The 20,982-nt window shown below is 49.7% G+C and overlaps 1 protein-coding gene across 1 annotated transcript in view; it reads right to left on the minus strand.

Annotated features, from left to right (window-relative positions):
* zfp91 (ZFP91 zinc finger protein, atypical E3 ubiquitin ligase) overlaps positions 1 to 20,982 on the minus strand; it is a 121,804-nt gene that overhangs the window by 21,578 nt on the left and 79,244 nt on the right. The window contains exons 5-9 of the mRNA XM_063036731.1: positions 17,368 to 17,425; positions 16,473 to 16,571; positions 16,161 to 16,235; positions 13,057 to 13,107; positions 6,834 to 6,912 (exon numbers count right to left, since the gene is read on the minus strand). Of these exons, the coding sequence (XP_062892801.1) occupies positions 6,834 to 6,912; positions 13,057 to 13,107; positions 16,161 to 16,235; positions 16,473 to 16,571; positions 17,368 to 17,425 (362 nt within the window). The remainder of the gene's footprint in view (positions 1 to 6,833; positions 6,913 to 13,056; positions 13,108 to 16,160; positions 16,236 to 16,472; positions 16,572 to 17,367; positions 17,426 to 20,982) is intronic.

Raw genomic sequence — 20,982 nt, forward strand, 5'->3', positions numbered from 1 at the left:
AGCATGGTGCGGTTGGTGTCCTGAGCAGGTTGTGGTTCAATGCAGGAAGTCTCGCAGGAAAGGCGGACGGTAGTGCTGAAGATGAGGTAGCCGGCTTACACACGGAGGCAATGCGTAGTGAGGAAAGGGTGTTGACAGGGCAAAATTGCAGTCAGCAGGACGAGTTGCAACGTAAATAGTGGACAAAATCGAAAAGGGCAAATACAGGTCTGAAGGTGTTGCATCTGAATGCACGCAGTATGTGGAATAAGGTAGATGAACTTGTAGCACAGTTGCAGATCGGCAGATTTGTGGGCATCACAGAATCGTGGCTGAAAGACTATAGCTGGGAGCTTAATGTCCAAGGAGACACATTCTATCAAAAGGACAGGGAGGAAGGCAGAGGGGGCTGTTGTTGCCCTATTGGTAAAAAACAAAATGAATTCAAATCATTAGAAGGAGGTGACATAGGGTCAGAAGGTGCTGAATCACTGTGGACAGAGCTAAGGAACTGCAAGGGTAAAAAGACCCTGGTGGGAGTTGCATACAGGCCCCCAAACAATAGTGAGGAGGTGGTCTACAAATTACAGCGGGAGATGGAAAATGCACGCCAAACGGGCAACGTTGCAATAGTCATGGGGGATTTCAATATGCAGGTAGATTGGGACAATCAGGTAGGTGCAGGATTCCAGGAGGGAGAGTTTGTAGGGTGCCTAGGAGATGGCTTTTTAGAGCAGCTCGTGGTTGAGCCCACTGGGCAGATCAGCTGTTCCAGACTGGGTGCTGTGCAATGAACCAGAATTGACTGGAGAGCTTCAGATGAAAGAACCTCCCAGGAGAAAGTGATCCATAACATGATCGAACTCACCCCGGAAACTTGCGAAGGAGAAGCAATGTGTCAGTATTGCAGTGGAGCGAAGGGGATTACAGAGGCGTGAGAGAGGAGTTGGCGAGAATTGATTGGAAAAGAACACTGGCAGGGTTGATGGCAGAGCAGCAATGGCTGGAAATTTCTGGAACCAATTCAGAAGGCACAGGATATATACATCCCAAAGAGGAAGAACTATTCTGAAGGAAAGATGACACGACCATAGTTATCAATAGAAATCAAGGCTAACACAAAAGCCAAAGAGAGGGGATATAACAAAACACACATTAGTGAGAAGTTACAGGATTGGGAAGCTTTTAAAAAGCAACAAAAGGCAACTTAAAAAAGTCAATAAGGTAATGATCCTGATTCTGAAAGTAAGCTGGCCAATAATATTAAAGAGGATACCAAAAAAGTTTCTTCAGCTACATTAAGTGTAAAAGAGAGGTGAGAGTGGATATCGGACCGCTGCAAAATGATGCTGGAGAGGTAGCAATGGGGGAGAACAAAATAGCGGACGAACTAAGTACTTTGCATCAGTCTTCACTGTGGAAGACACCAGCAGTGCTGTGGAAGTTCCAGGTGTCAGGGGGCATGAAGCGCGCGGAGTTGCCATGACTAGAGAGAAGGCCCTTGGGAAACTGGAAGGTCTGAAGGCAGATAAGTCACCCGTACCAGATGGTGTGCACCCCAGAGTTCTGAAAGAGGTGGCTGAGGAGAGTGTGGAGGCATTATTGACGATCGTTCAGGAATCATGAGATTCTGGAATGGTTCCAGAAGACTGGAAAATTGTAAATGTCACTCCACTCGTCAAGAAGGGAGAGAGGCAGAAGAAAGGGAACTCTGGGTCAGTTAGTCTGACCTCAGTGGTTGGGAAGATGTTGGAGTCAATCATTAAGGATGAGGTCTTGGCGGCACGTGACAAAATAGGCCGTAGTCAGCCTGGCTTCCTCAAGGGAAAATCTTGCCTGACAAATCTGTCCGAATTCCTTGAAGTAACGAGCAGGATAGACAAAGGAGAATCGGTGGATGTTGTGCACTTGGATTTTCGGAAGGCGTTTGACAAGGTGCTATATGAGGCTGCATAACAAGCTACATGGTATCACAGGAAAGATTCGAGCACGGATGAAGCAGTGGCTGATTGGCAGGAGGCAAAGAGTGGGAAGAAAGGGGGAGCATTTTCCGACTGGGTGCCAGTGACCAGTGGTGTTCCAGAAGGATCAGTGCTGGGACCGATTCTTTTCATGTTACGCGTCAATAATTTGGATGATGCAATTGATGGCTTTTGTTTCAACGTTTACACATGATATTAAGATAGGTTGAGGGGGGCAGGTAGTGTTGAGGACATAGTGGGGCTACAGAAGGACTTAGACAGATTAGGAGAATGGGCAAAGACGTGACAGATGGAATACAGTGGCGGGATGTGTATGGTCATTCACTTTGGCAGAAGAAATGAGAGTGTTGGCTAATTTTCTAAATGGAGAGAAAACACAAAAACCTGACGCACAAAGGGACCTGAGAGTCCTTGTGCAGGATTCCCGAAAGGTTAATTTGCAGGTTGAGTCTGCAGTGAGGAAGGTAAATATGATGTTCACATTCATTTCAAGAGGACTAGAATATAAAAGCAAGGATGTGATGTTGAAGCTTTATGAAGCCCTGATGAGGCCTCACTTAGAGTACTGTGAGCAGTTTTGGGCCCCTTATCTTAGAAAGGACATGCTGAAACTGGAGAGGGTTCCAAGGAGGTTCAAGAAAATGATTCCAGGATTGAACGGCTTGTCATATGAAGAGTGTTTGATGGCTCTGGGCCTGTATTCACCGAAATTCAGAAGAATGAGGGGCGACCTCATTGAAACCCTATCGAATGGTGAGAGGCCTCGACAGAGTGGATGTGGAGAGGACATTCCCTGTGGTGGGGGAGTCCAAGATCAGAGGGGACAGCCTCAGAACAGAGGGGCATCCTTTCAGAATGGAGATGAGAAGGAATTTCTTTAGCCAGAGAGCAGTGAATCTGTGGAATTCTTTGCCACAGGCAGCTGTGGAGGCCGAGTCTTTATGTATATTTCAGGCAGAGTTTGATAGATTCTTGATTGGTCAGGGCACGAAGGGATACGGGGACAAGGCAGGAGATTGGGGGCTGAGGGGAAAATTGGATCAGCCATGATGAAATAGCAGAGCAGACTCGATGGGCCAAATGGCCTAACTCTGCTCCTATAATCTTATGGACTTATACCAGTGTGACCCGAAATGGATGTTAAGTTACAATCTGTACAACCACCGACAGCCCCCAGTTCCCCTCTAATTAATGCCCTGGTCTCGCGTAGGGCAGTGTGCCAAACGTCTTCTTCGCCCTGTCTACCTCTGATTCCACTTTCGACGGACCATGAACTCGCGTTCAGTGGCCAGCTTGTTCGGTAGCCCGCGAACCCAATAAAGTGGCCATTGAACACATGGCGGTGGCCCTCTGCTGCTGTAGCCCACTCTCTTCAAGGTTTGACGTGCTGTGTGTGCGGAGGTGCTCTTCCGCACACTGCTGTTGTTACGCTCGGTTATCTGAGTTGCTGTGCCTTCCCGTCGGCTTGGATTTGGACCGGCCTGGGCGTTCACCTCTGACCTCCCTCATTAACAAGGCGGTTTCGCCCACAGAACTGCCGCTCGTCGGACGGCTCTTCTTTGCACCATTCTGTGCAGACCGCTGTGCGCGAGAATCCCAGGAGATCCGCAGTTTCCGCGATACTCAAACCACCCCATCTGGCGCCGGCAATCACTCCAGGGTCAAAGTCACTTGGGTCCCATTTCATCCACGTCCCGACGTTCGGCCTGAACAACCCTCGACGAAGCCCGCCACTTTGCGCACCGAACTGCTGTCACATGACGTGCCGATTAGATACTTTCATTAACAAGGTGCACAGGGGGACCTCAGCCTTTTCTCTAGCGGTGATGAGGCAGCCTACGGAGGAGAGGCTGACACCCGGGCACGTGGGACCAGGATAACAACCTCTCTCTCACCGTCCAAAAAAGAAACAAAAGAGCTGATCGTGGATCACAGGAGGAACGGAGACAGGCTCGGCCCGATCAACATCGATGGCACTGCAGTTGAGAGGGAGAGTAGTTTCGAGTTCCTCGGTATACACATCACTGATGATCTCACCTAGATTGTACACACCGGCTGTGTGGCAAAAAAAAAAATGCACAACAGCGTCTCTTCCACCTCAGACGATTTAAGAAGTTCGGCATGAGCCTCCAAATCCTCAAGAGTTTCTACGGGGTCACCCCTGAGAGCATCCTGACTGGCTGTATCACCGCCGGGTACGGGAACTGCGCCAACCCTGATCGCCGGGCACTGCAGAGAGTGGTACAGACAGCCCAGTGCATCTTTAAGAAAAAAGCCAAAATCGCCTCTGATCTGGGCCGACAATTATGTGCTAGGCAGCACCTAATTAGTTAGCATGTTTATTTCGGCTTTTCTCTTAAAGATATGCTGTGTGCCTCTTGGCTACCGCTGCGTTCTTCGCGAATCGGTACAGTATCTGTCCGGGGCCCGGGTGTTGGGGTGCTGGGACATGGGGGTGTCATCTCATCGTCGATCAGGGCAGGCAGCTCATCTTCTCCCATGACTGCCCGCCTCGATGTCGAAGGTCGAGGTTCGTCGTCTGCTGTGGCTGATGTCGAAGGCTTGCTTGACTGCTGAGCCTCGCGCATTTTTCTATCATACAGTTGTTTGTAAGCACTCAAACCACGCTGCAAATATCCCCTAAACCTACGTACCCTTTCAAAATTAAAGTCGCAATTTAACATTGCAGCGAAAATCTCATGCAGTTGCTTCACTTTCTGCATTCGGTTTCGATTGTTATCCTTTCCTCTTCCAATTGCATCAGCTCTTGGTCATGGGATGCCAAAACCTCTTCAACATCATCTTCGTCAGCTTCCATAAGCCAAACTCACTTTGCCCTTGCTTCGTTCACCACGATCGAAACGCTTAATTATGTCTAGTTTTACACTAAGTGTAACACCCTTACTCTTTCAGACTTTTCCAAGACCTTAGAACTCATCTTGCTAACGGCTGCTCAATGCAACGTGTTAAAGCAATGCCGTTCCGAATCCGAGTGAGAGCGGCTGCTCGGGGCGCGCGCTGCCTTTCTTCGTAACAGTGAAAACACCTTCTGAAAGCGAAAACAGGGTACTAATGTAGGTCTTTCGTAACAGTGAGGTTTCGTAAAGCGAACGCTCGAAAAGCGGGGGACACCGGTACTACATCGACTCAGGCCCTGGGGGCCGGCATCAGGCACGATGACGGACTCTCCACTTCTCCCTCTCCCTCATCAGTGTGTTCAGTTCATCTATGTTAGCCGCGCCGCTGTCTTCCAGGAGCGTGTTGACCATAGTCTTGGGAGGGCGCCCAGGGTTCATCCTCCCATGCTTGGGCTCCCATATGATGACCAGGCTGGCAGGTAGCTCGGGGTGGCCCCGCTATTTGCAGTCTTCTCGCCTCGATTTTAGTGGTGAACATTGGCAGGTCGTTATAGAGCTCAACGTTCGTCGTGTGCTGTTGCCAACTCATGTCAAGAGCCATCCGGAGCATTCGTGTATAGCAACCACCTAGAGAATTTCGCATAGCCTTGGTGAGTGTCCACGTCTTGCATCCGTACGTGAGAATGGACTCTACGACTGCTATGAAAATCCTCTTTTTAAACCCTCTGGTCAGGTTCGACTTCCAGATTTCCTTCATGTCATTCATAACCCTCCATGCCAGCGTCTTCCGTATCTTTATGTCCTTCTCCGAACTCATCATTCTTGACCCGAGGTACTTGTAAGTCAAAGACTTTCTTAATGGTATCCTTCTTTACGGTCTTGAGAGTACCTTCGTCACAGTTAAACGCCATGTACTCTGTCTTTTGAGCGTTCAGGAACAGTTACTGCCCCTCAAACATCAGGAAAGAGGTACAGGAGCCTCAGGACCCACAACACCAGGTTCAGGAACAGTTATTGCCCCTCAAACATCAGGAAGGAGGTACAGGAGCCTCAGGACTCACACCACCAGGTTCAAGAACAGTTACTACCCCTCAACCAAAAGATGCTTGAACCAGAGGGGATAACGTCTCTCAACTTCACTTGCCCCATCATGAAATGCTCCCACAACCTATGGACTCACTTTCAAGTTCTCCTCATCTCAAGTTCTCGATATTTATTGCTTGTATATTATTATCATTTCTTCCTTTTGGTATTTTGCAGAGTTTGTTGTCTTTTGCCCACTGGGCAAACGCCCTAGTTGGCCTGTCTTTGATTGATTCTGTTAGGGTTGTTATTATACAGGGGCAAAATTGAGAGCATCCTGACTGGCTGCATCACTGCCTGGTATGGGAACTATACTCCCCTCAATCGCAGGACCCTGCAGAGAGTGGTGTGGACAGCCCAGTGCATCTGTAGATGTGAACTTCCCACTATTCAGGACATTTACAATGACAGGTGTGTAAAAAGGGCCCGAAGGATCATTGGGGACCCGAGTCACCCCAACCGCAAACTATTCCAGCTACTACCATTCGGGAAACGGTACCACAGCATAAAAGCCAGGACCAACAGGCTCCGGGACAGCTTCTTCCACCAGGCCATCAGACTGATGAACCCACGCTGATTTGAGTGTATTTCTATGCTACATTGACTGTTCTATTTATTATAAGTTACCACGATGGCACATTTAGACGGAGACGTAACATAGAGATTTTTACTCCTCATGTATGTGAAGGATGTAAGAAATAAATCCATTCATTCATTCTATAGGTTCATTGAGTATGCCTGCAAGACACAGAATCTCGGGCCTTTTATGCACTCTGAAAGTAAATTTGCATCAAACCTTGGTAGTCCTCCGCTGGGTTTCTAAAAGTTCAGCGTCCCGCACTCATCAGAATTCCCTCGCCCGACTGGGAATCGCCTTCCGCGCCGCAGGGAAAAAAAGAGGACCCAGGAGAGGACCGCGGTGTGCACTGACCTGCAGGTACCTTGGATTCGCCAGGATCGTCCCACAGCCCTCCATCTCGCAGCGGACGTACTGGATCGGAGGCTTCTTGCTGAGGGAGAGGAGGAGACGTTCAGCTCACCGCTGCCACGCGTTCCCCGACGCAGTGAGACTTGGCCCCCCCGGGGGCCACGGCGGGCGGGCAGCAAAACTGAACCCACACCCCTCCCCGGCTTCTGCTCAGCGGCTGGAGCGAGGTGGGGGAGGGGTTTGTGAGGCAGCGAGGGGCACGGGGATGGTCGGCTCCCGCGGCAGGGAGGGAACGCGGTCACTCGGTGTCAGATGGGCCACCGGTTCCCCACAGGCATCCCCTCAGGACGTCTGGCTCTGACACCACCACCCACCCCCAACCCATCCGAACTCCTTAAATGTTCAGAGCTGAATTCACATCCAACGCTTCCACTGGTAGCTCAATGCACACCACCTGAGTGAAGTTGCCCTTCAGATTCCTCTTAAATAATTCGTCTTTTCTCCCTTAACCTCTAGTCTCATCCAACTTCAGTGGGGGGGGGTGGGGAAAAACCTGCTTGTATCTACTCATAGAACATAGAACAGTACAGCACAGTACAGGCCCTTCGGCCCACAATGTTTTGCTGACCCTCAAACCCTGCCTCCCATATAACCCCCCACCTTAAATTCCTCCATATACCTGTCTAGTAGTCTCTTAAACTTCACTAGTGTATCTGCCTCCACCACTGACTCAGGCAGTGGATTCCACGCACCAACCACTCTCTGAGTAAAAAACCTTCCTTTAATATCCCCCTTGAACTTCCCACCCCTTACCTTAAAGCCATGTCCTCTTGTATTGAGCAGTGGTGCCCTGGGGAAGAGGCGCTGGCTGTCCACTCTATCTATTCCTCTTATTATCTTGTACATCTCTATCATGTCTCCTCTCATCCTCCTCCTCTCCAAAGAGTAAAGCCCTAGCTCCCTTAATCTCTGATCATACTCGATCAATACCAGTCATCACTCTGTATCCCTTTCAGAAATCTCCCGCCTTTCTCCTGCGCTCCAGGGAATAAGGTCCTCGCCTGTTCTAACTTCCCCTCTCACTCAGGCCCTCAAGTCCCGACACACACACACACGTTTCCTGACGTACGTGAGTGATGACAAACCTGATTCTGATACGGGTCTCTGTTGTGGACGGAGAGTGGGGAGGAGGATGCAGTGAGAGGGGAAGTGTGGTTGGGAAAAGGGGGAGGGAGTGGGAAGCACCAGGGAGACCAATTAGAACAGAGAAACACAGAAAACCTACAGCACAACACAGGCCCTTCGGCCCACAAAGTTGTGCCCACACGTCCCTACCTTAAGGCTGATTTATACTTGTGCGTACTCGCTTGCGCTGTGGGCTACGCCGCTGTGAGCATTTATACTTGTGTGTTGGTGTGTCTGCCTCGCTCTGCAATTCACCGCCAAAACGCCAGTTGGCGGTGGGGTTTCTGTGCCACTGTGTTGAGTTTCTTCGTGCTGAGTTTCAACACGGAGAAGCTCCAACTTTAAACAATGGCGACTGAAACCGAAGGAGGGTGAATTTTCTGTGCTTGTCCGACCACTGAGAGACACGGACGAGGAAATGCATTTCAAATATGTTCAGATGTCGGCAGGCAGATTTGACGATTTGGTTCATCATCTCCCGCCATTTATTTCACATCGGCGCGCGCACAGTATACTCAGAGACTGGCGATCACCATTCGAGTTTTAGCTTCAGTTGGAAGTCAACAGGCTGTAGCAGCTAGCTACAAACGGCTGTCAAGCACGGGGTCCTCCATAATTTCGGAGGCCTGTGAAGCTTTATGGAAAGCATTGCAGCCAGAGTTCCTTCCCTGCCCTTCAGTCGCTCACTGGGAAGCTCTTGCAGCGAAGGAGGAAATGCGATGCTACCAAGCGGACCAATCACAGCTGTTGTGGTCTGCATCGCCGCGATGCGTGGTTACATTTTGGGAGAGGAGCGCGTCAGGCTACGGTGTAGGGTTGGCGCAGAGTACAGCGTAGGGTACGCAGCTATGCCGTACCTGCGGTGTACATTTGACGCACAAGTATAAATCAGCCTTTAGAAATTACTAGGTTTACCTATAGCCCTCTATTTTACTAAGCTCCATGTACCTATCCAAATGTCTGTTAAAAGACCCTATCGTATTCGCCTCCATCACCGTCGCCGGCAGCCCATTCCACGCACTCACCACTCTCTGTGTGAAAAACCTACCCCTGACATCTCCCCTGTACCTACTTCCAAGCACCTTAAAACTATGCCTCCTAGTGGCAACCATTTCAGCCTTGGGAAAACGCCTCTGACTATCCACACGATCAATGCCTCTCATCATCTTATACACCTCTACCAGGTCCCCTCTCATCCTCCGTCGCTCCAAGGAGAAAAGGCCGAGTTCACTCAACCCATTCTCATAAGGCATGCTCCCCAATCCAGGCAACATCCTTGTAAATCTCCTCTGCACCCTTTCTATGGTTTCCACGTTCTTCCTGCAGTGAGGCGACCAGAACTGAGCACAGTATTCCACGTGGGGTCTGACCAGGGTCCTACACAGCTGCAACATTACCTCTCGGCTCCTAAATTGTTGGGTATCAAATGATCTTGCTTGGTGTTTTAGGGCTAAGTGCGTCTGCACCCGTGACAACCTATACCCACCCCACCTCCCTGCTGTTAGTACTCCTGCTCTGTCACCTTTCCCACACCCCTCCCGCCGTGCTCCACACTCGCCATTCCCAACATCCTTTACTCCCACCAGGTTTACAAACTCGCTCTCCGCTCCACGTTGGCCAGTGCAGTACAGGCAGCTGAGCTATAAATACAGTGCCTTGAAAAAGTATTCACCCCTCCCCTCGGAAGTTTATGTGTTTTACTGTTTTACCACACTGAATCACAGTGGACTTAATTTGGGCTTTTTTGGCTTGCCACTGATCAACAGATAAAGGACTCTTCCATGTTGAAGTGTGGGCACGTGGCCAAGTGGTTAAGGCATTGGGCTAGCTACCTGAAGGTCGTGAGTTCGAACCCCAGCACAGGCAGCGTGTTGTGTCCTTGAGCAAGGCACTTAACCACACATTGCTCTGCGACGACACCGGTGCCAAGCTGTATGGGTCCTAATGCCCTTCCCTTGGACAACACTGGTGTCATGGAGAGGGGAGACTTGCATCATGGGCAACTGCTGGTCTTCCATACAACCTTGCCCAGGCCTGCGCCCTGGAGAGTGAAGACTTTCCAGGCGCAGATCCATGGTCTCGCAACACTAACGGATACCTTTACATGTGGAAGTGAAAACAGATCTCTACAAAGTGACCTCAATTAATTACAAATATAAAACACAACATAATTGATCGCATGAGCTTTCACTGTGTGTCAATTTGCCACGCCAAATCACTGGGGCAGCCAGTTGTTTTTATAAGTCACATAATTAGTTAAGTGGAGACCTGTTACTGGAGTCAAGGTGTTTCAGTTGATAATAGTGAAAATACACCTGTTATCTGGAAGGTCCAACTGCTGGTGAGTCAGTATCCTGCCAAAGCCTGCACCATGAAGAAAAAGGAACACTCCAAGCCACTCCAAGGAAAGGCTGTTGAAAAGCACAAGTCAGGAGATAGATACAAGAAAATTTCCAAGCCACTGAATATCCCTTGGAGTACAGTTAAGTCGATCAAGAAATGGAAAGAATATGGCGCAGCTGTAAATCTGCCTAGAGCAGGCCGCCCTCATAAACTGAGTGACCGTACAAGAAGGGGACTAGTGAGGGAGGCCACCGAGAGACACACGGCAACGCTGGAGGAGTTACAAGCTCCAGTGGCTGAGATGGGAGAGACTGCACACACAACAAACGTTGTCCGGGTGTTTCACCAGTCACAGCTTTATAGGACAGCAGCAAAGAGGAAGTCACTGTTTAAAAAAAAACTCACATGAAATCTTGGCTAGAGTTCACCAGAAGGCATGTGGGAGACTCTGAAGTCAGCCGGAAAAAGGTTCTATAGTCTGAAGAAACTAAGGTTGAGCCTTTTGGCCATTAGACTGAACACTACGTCTGGTGTAAGCCAAACACCGCACACCATCAAGAACACACCATCCGTACCGTGGAGCATGGTGGCGGCTGCATCGTGCTGTGGGGATGCTTCACTGCAGCCAGCCCTGGAAGGCTTGTGAAGGTAGAGGGTAAAATGAATGCAGCAAAATACAGGGAAATCCTGCAGGAAAACCTGATGCAGTCTGCAGGAGAACTGCTACTTTGGAGAAGATTTGTTTACCAGCAAACCAATCACCCAAAGCAGAAAGTCAAAGCTACACAAGAATGGCTTAAAAATAAAAAAAAAAGTTACTGTCCTGGAGTGGCCAAGTCAGAGTCCAGACCTCAATCCAATTGAGGATTTGTGGCTGGACTTGAAAAGGGCTGTTCACTCACGATCCCTATGCAATCCGACAAAGCCTGAGAAGAATGGGGAAAATTTGCAGTGTCCAGATGTGCACAGCTGATAGGAGACCGATCCACACAGACCCAAGGCTGCAATTGCTGCCAAAGGTGCCTCTACTCAATACTGACTTGAAGGGGGTGAGTAATTATGCAATCAGTTACTTTTTGCTTAAGAGCCGCAATAAATTCAGACCGATTTGTAGAAATTTCTTTTCCCTTTGACACGAAGAGTCTTTTCTGTTGATCAGTGTCAAGGAGGCCAAACTAAACCCGCGCAACACGCACACAAAATGCTGGAAAAAACACAGCAGGCCAGGCAGCATCCGTGGGAGAAAGGACAGTCTCCCTGCTGAGTTCCACCAGCATTTTGCGTGCGTTGCTCGGATTTCCAGCATCTTCAGATTTTCTCCTGTTTGTGAAATTACATCCTCTGTAGTTCAGTGTCGCACAACAATAAAACATGAAAACTTCCGGGCTGGGGGAGGGTGAATACTTTTTAAATCGGCATTGTACGCGCCTAAGAGTTTTACATGGTACTGTCGGTACTAAAATTGAACACAGTATGCTTCATCCAGCCTTGCCAACATCTTGTACAACTTCAGCCTGGCGTAGCAACTCCTACACTCAAATGCCCTGCTCTATGAAGGACAGCATGTGGCAAAAAGTTCCACAGCTTTCAGAACCAGGTTTATTAACTTAGCAGCAGCAGTTCAATGCAATACATAATACAGAATAAGGAAATCAATTACAGTATACGTCTATTGGATAGACTAACAATCACGCAAAAAGAGAGGTAACCAATGTTCCGTCCGTGGACTCACTTTACACCGCACGCTGTCGGAGCAGTGCTGCCAGGATAATTAAGGACACGACCCACCCAGCCAACACACTTTTTGTCCCTCTTCCCTCCAGGAGAAGGCTCGGGAGCTTGAAGACTCGTACGGCCAGATTTGGGAACAGCTTCTTTCCAACTGTGATAAGACTGCTGAACAGATCCTGACCCGGATCTGGGCCGTACCCTCCACATATCCGGACCTGCCTCTCGTTTTTTGTTTTGCACTACCTTACTTCCCATTTTCCCATTTTCTATTTATGATTTATAATTTAAATTTTTAATGTTTACTAATTTTAACTATTTTTAATATTTAATATTTGTAATCCAGGGAGTGTGAAGCGCAGAATCAAATATCGCTGTGATGATTGTACGTTCTAGTACCAATTGTTTGGCGACAATAAAGTATAAAGTATAATATATATTTAAAAAGTGAGGGAGTGTTCACGGGTTCAATGTCCATTTGGGAATCGGACGGCAGAGGGGAAGAAGCTGTTCCTGAATCGCTGAGTGTGAGCCTTCAGACTTCTGTGCCTCCTACCTGATGGTAACAGTGAGAAAAGGACATGCCCTGGGTGCTGGAGGTCCTTAATAATGGACGCTGCCTTTCTGAGACACCGCTCCCTGAAGATGTCCTGGGTAGTTGGTAAGCTAGTGCCCAAGATGGGGCCGACTAAATTTACGACCCTCTGCAGCTTCTTTCGGTCCTGTGCAGTAGCCACCCCCACCCCCCAACACCTTCATCCTTCAGTTACGATTCCTGGCTCCACTTCCACTCGCCCGGCAGCTGGCTCCGCACCCCCACCCCGCTCCCCTGTGGCGAAGCCCAACCCCGCTGGGCCCAGGTGGAAAGCGAAACCGAAGCAGGCTCGGACGCAGAGGGACGCGGGCCGACCGGGCGGGGGGTTCGGGGAGGCGACTGCCCCGGGAGGGGTGAGCCCGTCGCAGCACCTACCGCTTCTTGGGGGGCCGGGGACCTCTATCTTCTTTGGGTCTCTGGAGCCTCCTGCGAGACAGGGAGAGGGAGAGAGAGAAGGAGGCGGTCAGTGAGGTCAGGCATTCACAGGCCCATACAACCCCATCGTTCCTGGTACACACACTGCCAGGGCAATGGAACTGGCGATCTGGCCTTGCGCCATGTCGGTTAACACACTCGCTGTTGAACGACGTCCCATATCCTCCACCGAGGGGAGAGATCCCTCGATGATCCCTTGGAGGTCCAACATCGGGAAGATTGTTCCCGATGTTGGGGAAGTCCAGAATGAGGGGTCACAGTTTGAGGATAAAGGGGAAGCCTTTTAGGACCGAGATGAGGAAAAACTTCTTCACACAGAGAGTGGTGAATCTGTGGAATTCTCTGCCACAGGAAACAGTTGAGGCCAGTTCATTGGCTATATTTAAGAGGGAGTTAGATATGGCCCTTGTGGCTAAAGGGATCGGGGGGTATGGAGAGATGGCAGGTACAGGGTTCTGAGATGGATGATTAGCCATGATCATACTGAATGGCGGTGCAGACTCGAAGGGCCGAATGGCCTACTGCTGCACCTATTTTCTATGCTCATTCTCGCGACACAGGCAGATACCCCCAGACACACACACTCCCCCACTGACCCATACACAGACACTCCAACACTCTCAGGCAGACCCACACACACACTCCCAGACTCACAGGCAGACACACACTCCCAGACTCAGACACACACATTCCCAGACTCTCATACAGAGCCATACACACTCCAACTCTCACAGGCAGACCCACACAAACCCACACTCACAGGCAGACGTACCCACAAACCCACACTCACAGGCAAACACACACACCAACAAACCCACACTCACAGGCAGACCCACACACACAAACCCACACTCACAGGCAGACGTACCCACAAACCCACACTCACAGGCATACACACACACAACCCACACTGACAGGCAGACACACACACCCAAACATCTGGTAGCCCCGTTTGCTGTTGAACCCTGTTTCCCTTCTCCCTCCCACAGAGACCAAGTTCCTCAGTCTCCGCTCTCTACGCACACACAGGGCACAGGTCGAGGCCAGACCCGAGAGGCAACTTTTTCCAAACTCCAAGGGCACCGGCCACAAGCAATGAGCTGCCAGGGAAGTCTGAAAACTTGGAAGGCCTCTGCACGCCACGACGCAGGTCGTGAGGGTGGCGGAAAAGGCGTTCCGCACTCCGGTCAGGGCACCGAGTGCGGGAGTTGGGACGTTACATTGCAGACACCTCTGACCTGGATGGTAAGTGGTCTGTTGCTGGGGGGAGTGTGAAGGGAAGAGGGTCACAGGCAGACACGGTGCTAAAGGCGCACGGCACACAGCCTGGCGTCAGTCAGGGGACCGAGGACAGGAGTTGGGGCTTTATGTTACTGTAGTGTACTTAAACGCCGGGCCAGATAGATTGGGAAGCCAGTGTGTCGTGGCCAGACGCAACCAGTCGAGCAACTTTTACGCAGCTCTGCGCCGCCCTGGGATTGGCACCTGCGGCTGAGGCCATAAGACCATAAGATATAGGAGAAGTAGGCCATTCAGCCCATCGAGTCTGCCTCGCCACTCAATCATGGGCTGATCCAATTCTTCCAGTCATCCCCACTCCCCTGTCTTCTCCCCATACTTGATGCCCTGGCCAATCAAGAACCTAAAGGTTGTAGCAGCAGGATTTTTAAGACCATCAGATAAAGGAGCAAAAGTAGGCCATTTGGCCCATCGATTCAATCATGGGCTGATACAATTCTTCCAGTCATCCCCACTCCCCTGCCTTCACCCCATACCCATTGATGCTCTGGCTAATCAAGAACCTATCTATCTCTGCCTTAAATACACCCAATGACTTAGCCACCAAAGCTGCTCGAGACAACAAATTCATTCCACAGACTTACCACCCTCTGACTAAAGTAATTTCTCCGCAACTCAGTTCTAAAAGGACGTCCTTCAATCCTGAAGTTGTGCCCTCTTGTCCTAGACTCCCCTGCCATGGGAAATAACTTTGCCATATCAAATCTGTTCAGGCCTTCTAACATTCAGAATGTTTCTATGAGATCCCCCCCTCATTCTCCTGAACTCCAGGGAATACAGCCCAAGAGCTGCCAGACGTTCCTCATACAGTAACCCTTCCATTCCTAGAATGATTCTCCTGGATCTTCTCTGAACCCTCTCCAACGTCAGCATATCCTTTCTAAAATAAGGAGCCCAAAATTGCCCACAACAACCCAAATGTGGTCTCATGAATGCCCCAGCGAGCCTCAACATCACGTCCCTGCTCTGATATCTATACCTCTAGAAATGAACACCGTGCGGAGGTTCCCGGGTTCAAAACCAGTCGGGTCCGCCCCTGAGTACGCTTTCCATCCATGCCGGGTTGAGTGTCGAGATTGCAACTCAACCTCATAAAATAAAGGGAAAAATACTGCAAAAAAAAAGTCTGTGTAAGGAGTGCAGTGCCACACAGTCTCTCTTGTAGACAGTCTCTTTCTCTGTCTGTCTCGCCTTGTAAAAGGCTTGAAAAAGACATCATTGCGCACACGCAGACACACACACACACACACACAGACTCGCACGCACGCGCCAGAAAAAAAGTAGGAAAAAGAAATGAATGCCAACATTACATTCGCCTTCTTCACCACCGACTCAACCTGGAGGCTAACCTCTCGGGTATCCTGCACAAGGACTCCCAAGTCCCTTTGCATCTCTGCATTTTGAACTCTCTCCCCATCTGAATAATAGCCAAGGCCTCTGGCTGCTCCGGGCTTCGTGTCTGAGGGCTCACTTTCATTCTAAATGTCGTTTGCTTACCTTGATTGTTTGCACGATTTGTTTCTCTCTCTCTCTCTCTCCACGCACACTGGTTCCTCGTGTGATAACCCTTTTGTTCCCGGAATCATCCCAGTGAACCTCCTCTGGACCCTCTCCAAGGCTAGAACACCCTTTTGTTTTTGTTTACAGGGTAGGGGAGTCTAACACGAGCCTCAGTGATGACTGTCGAGAGGTGGAAAGCGGGGGAGGGTGGGGTCCGGAGCTCAGACAGCAGAGTGCACCCTTACCTCTTTGGAGGCTCCATCTGCTCGACGGTCTCCAGCTTCTCCTTCCGTGCTTTCCGTCTCTGCTTCCCGCGTTCCCTGGGGATGGCAGCAAACAACAGGGGAATCCAGGGCCAGCGGTGGGGGAAGAGTGCGGCGAGAGGAGAGCGAGCAGACGGCTGGTGGAACTGGGTAGGGAGGAAGAATCGGGGGTGGGGTGGGGGGACCGGCAGAGAGGAGAGGCGAGCGACTGGTTAAGGGGTCAGGGGTGTCCAGGACGGGGTTGTGGGGTTCGGGGTTGGGGGGGAGGATCTGGGAACCCTCCCATCCCGTTACCTGTGCGGCGACGGTTCGTACATTTCATCTTTGGGATCGTCGCGGAACGGAACATCGTCGTCCTCATCGTCGGATTCACCAAGATCCTCGGGACCCTCACTGCGAGAGGTGAGAGGGTATCACGACCGTGATCTCTTCGGTGGCCTGTCCCACACACCCCACCTCCGTGCCGGGACACACACACCTGCTCCGCACTGAGACCGCATCCCACCTCCACCACGAGACCACGCACACCTGCTCCGCACTGACCGCATCCCACCTCCGCCATGAGACCACGCACACGCTCCGCACTGACCGCATCCCACCTCCGCCACAAGACCACACAAATACCCGCTTCGCACTGACCGCATCGCACCTCCGCCACGAGACCACGTACACCTGCTCCGCACTGAGACTACATCCCATCTCCGCCATGAGACCACGCACACCTGTTCCACACTGAGACCGCATCCCACCTCTGCCACGAGACCATGCATCCCACCTCCGCGCCAGGACTGCATGTGCCCAACTCCACACTGACACCACACCCCAGACGTACCCCACTCCGCACTGAGGCCACCGTCCCACCTCTGGACCACCGCCACATTTGCCACACTCCAAGCTGAGAAAACATCCCACTTCTGGGTTTGGATCGCACACCAGTCTGCTCAAAACTCAAGACCACACGCCGTCACCATGCCAGGACCACATACAACTCACTCAGACAACATGCTCCCCTCTGCACCAAGACCACTCGCACAGGCTCTGCACCCCACCTCTGTGGCAGGACCGCATTGAACCCCACTCCACGCCTGCTCCGCACCGAGACCATCACCCAAACCCACTTGTTCCCCCTCCCTAGGATGGGTCACCTAGGCTGCCCCCATCCCCTCCGGAGTCCCTGCCCTCGCCCTACCTGTGTACCAAGTCCGGCTCCCGGATGGAATCAGGAAGAGCAGCGGCTGCAGCCAATCCTGCAAGAGAAGGCAAGGTGAGTTGGAGAGAGAGATAGCGAGAGAGGTCCATGAACCAGGCAGAGAGTACAAGTGAAACAAGGGCTGGGGGTGGGGTGGGGGGTAGACAGGGGAACTGGAGTCACCAGGAGAAGAGGGTGAACCATATAACAAACACAGCACGGAAACAGGTCATCTCGGCCCTTCTAGTCCGTGCCAAACTCTTACTCTCATCTAGTCCCACCGACCTGCACTCAGCCCATAACCCTCCATTCCTTTCCTGTCCATATATCTATCCAATTTAACTTTAAACGACAACATCGAACCTGCCTGAACCACTTCTGCTGGAAGCTCGTTCCACACAGCTACCACTCTCTGAGTAAAGAAGTTCCCCCTCATGTTACCCCTAAACTTTTGCCCTTCAACTCTCAACTCATGTCCTCTTGTTTGAATCTCCCACACTCTCAATGGAAAAAGCCTATCCACGTCAACTCTATCTATCCCCCTCATAATTTTAAACACCTCTATCAAGTCCACCCTCAGCCTTCTATGCTCCAAAGAATAAAGACCCAACTTGTTCAACCTTTCTCTGTAACTTAGGTGATGAAACCCAAGGTAACATTCTAGTAAATTTTCTCTGTACTCTCTCACCCTCGAGACCCTCGTCTCTGCCCTTCACAGACACCTCCTCTCCCACCGGCTCCGCCTCTCTCACCCTCCCGGGAGATGCCGCCCTGCTATTGGGATGGGTCACTGGAGAACTCACAGAACAGCTGGCCCCCTCCCTCCCTTCCCCCATCCTCCCCGGACAACCCCAACTCCTTCCTCGACGCCCCCGACAACAAATCACTACATCAAAGTAAATTTATCATCAAAGTACACTTCTGTCACTATACACTACCCGGAGATTCATTTTCATTTCATTTTTAAATCTTTTTTTATTATTATTGTAGATCAATAAAAACATTAAAGTAATTAAGTCAACATGTCAATATGTACAATGAGAAATTAAGTTATCAAATAACTGATTAACAAAGCTAAACAATCTATCAATAATAATAAAAAAAAGAATAAAATGTTAAAACTTTTTTTTTGGAAAAAAGAACCCCTACTAACTAAAACAAAAAAAATCTAACAAAAAAAAATGAGAAAAAAAGACCAATGGGAGCACAACCCTGGAGCGATACGCCACACAAGCTTCCATAAAAGAAAAACATCAATCAAATCCATTTAAATAAGAATCAGAAGGGAACAATCTTAACTAACTCAAATCAGATGATAGTAGCAGACAAATGAACCCCACCTCTTCTCAAAGTCAAATCGAGGATCAAAAGTTCAACTTCTGATTTTCTCCAAACTAAGACATAACATCACCTGAGAGAACAATTGTATAAATTGTTTTCTCAGAACAAATACAATAGGATCAATGAAAAACTACACAAAGACCGACAAACAGCCAATGTGCAAAAGACCAACTGTGCAAATAAAATCGCAATAACAACAAACAAGGGGCAAACGTCATTCACTGAAATCTTGCCTTAAAATACAAACTCTTACAATACACCTTACCATAAATACAAGCCTGCTGCAATTTAGAGTCAGAATCCCACAAATTATATTGCGACTGCTCCGTTATGACAGACAGGACAATCCGTACTAACCGTCAGATATAATAGTACAGGATGAACAAGCAAGAAAAATTTATTTAATAGATATAGCCATTCCAAACACACATTATTTACAGAAATTGGTAAGTGACCAACACCAGAAATAGGCCGAATTTAAAGAGGAAATTGAAAGACTTTGGAACATGAACAGGGTAGAGTCGGTGGTGAGGAAGGCAAATGGCACATTTCAAGAGGTCTAGAATACAAGAGCAGGGATGTGATGCTGAGGCTCTATGAGACATTGGTGAGGCTTCACCTTGAGTATTGTGAACAGTTTTGGGCCCCTCAACTTAGAAGAGATATGCTAGCATTCGAGAGGGTCCAAAGGAGGTTCACAAGGATGATTCCATGAATGAAAGGGTTTTCATACAAGGAACGTTTGATGGCTCTGGGTCTGTACTCGGTGGAATTCAGAAGGATGAGGGGGTATCTCATTGAAACCTTTCGAATGCTGAAAGGCCGAAACAGAGTAGATGTGGAAAGGGAGGTTCCCATGGTGGGGGAGTCCAGGACAAGAGGGCACAGCCTCAGGATAGAGGGGCACCCTTTCAAAACGGAGATGGCGGGAGATTTCTTCAGTCAAAAGTGGTGGATTTGTGGAATTTGTTACCACACGCAGCTGTGGAGGCCTCAGAACTGGGTGTATTGCCTCAGCAAGGACCTGGACCCACTGCAATTTGCCTCGTGCCACAACTGGTCAACGACAGACGCAATCTCAATGGCTCTTCACACGGCCTCAGACCACCTGGGCAATACAAACACCTACGTCAGGATACAGTTCATCGACTATAGCTCAGCATTCAATACTATCATTCCCACAACCCTGATTGAGAAGTTGCAGAACCTGAGCCTCCGTACCTCCCTCTGCAGTTGGATCCTCGACTTCCTAACTGGAAGACCACGATCTGTGCAGATTGGTGATAATATCTCCTCGCTGACGACCAACACTGGTGCACCTCAGGGCTGTGTGCTTAGCCCACTGCTCTACTCTCTCTGTACCCATGACTGTACGGCTAGGCATAGCTTAAATACCATCTATAAATGTGCTGATGATACAACCATTGTTGGTAGAATCTCAGATGGAGACGAGAGGGCGTACAGGGAGGAGATACACCAACTGGTGAAGTGGTAATGCAGCATCAACCTGGCACTCAACGTCAGTAAGACGAAAGAGCTGACTGTGGACTTCAGGAAGGGTAAGACGAAGGAACACATACCAATCCTCATAGAGGGATCAGAAGTGGAGAGAGTGAGCAGTTTCAAGTTTCTGGGTGTCAAGATCTCTGAGGACCTAACCTGGTCACAACATATGGATGCAGCAATGAAGAAGACAAGACTGCAACTATACTTCATTCGGAGTTTGAAGAGATTTGGCATGTCAACAAATACACTCGAAAACTTAGGTGTACTGTAGAGAGCATTCTGACAGGCTGCATCACTGTCTGGTATGGGAGGGGGGGGCTACTGCACAGGACCGAAGAAACTGCAGAAGGTTGTAAATCTAGTCTGCTTGATCTTGGGCAGTAGCCTACAAAGTACCCAGGACACCTTCAAGGAGCGGTGTCTCAGAAAGGCAGCGTCCATTATTAAGGACCCCGAGCACCCAGGGCATGTCCTTTTCTCACTGTTACCATCAGGTCGGAGGTACAGAAGCCTGAAGCCACACACTCAGCGATTCAGGAACAGCTTCTTCCCCTCTGCCGTCTGATTCCTAAATGGACTTTGAACGCATGAACACTACCTCACTTTTTCAATATATATTATTTCTGTTCTTGCACGATTTTAACCTCCATTGTAGATGCCTGTAATTGATTTACTTATTTTTATTTTCCTTCTATATTATGTATTGCATTGAGCTGCTGCTGCTAAGTCAACAAATTTCATGTCACATTTTGCCGGTGATAATAAACC

This window comes from Mobula hypostoma, chromosome 31, assembly GCF_963921235.1.
Source record: "Mobula hypostoma chromosome 31, sMobHyp1.1, whole genome shotgun sequence".
NCBI lineage: Eukaryota > Metazoa > Chordata > Chondrichthyes > Myliobatiformes > Myliobatidae > Mobula > Mobula hypostoma.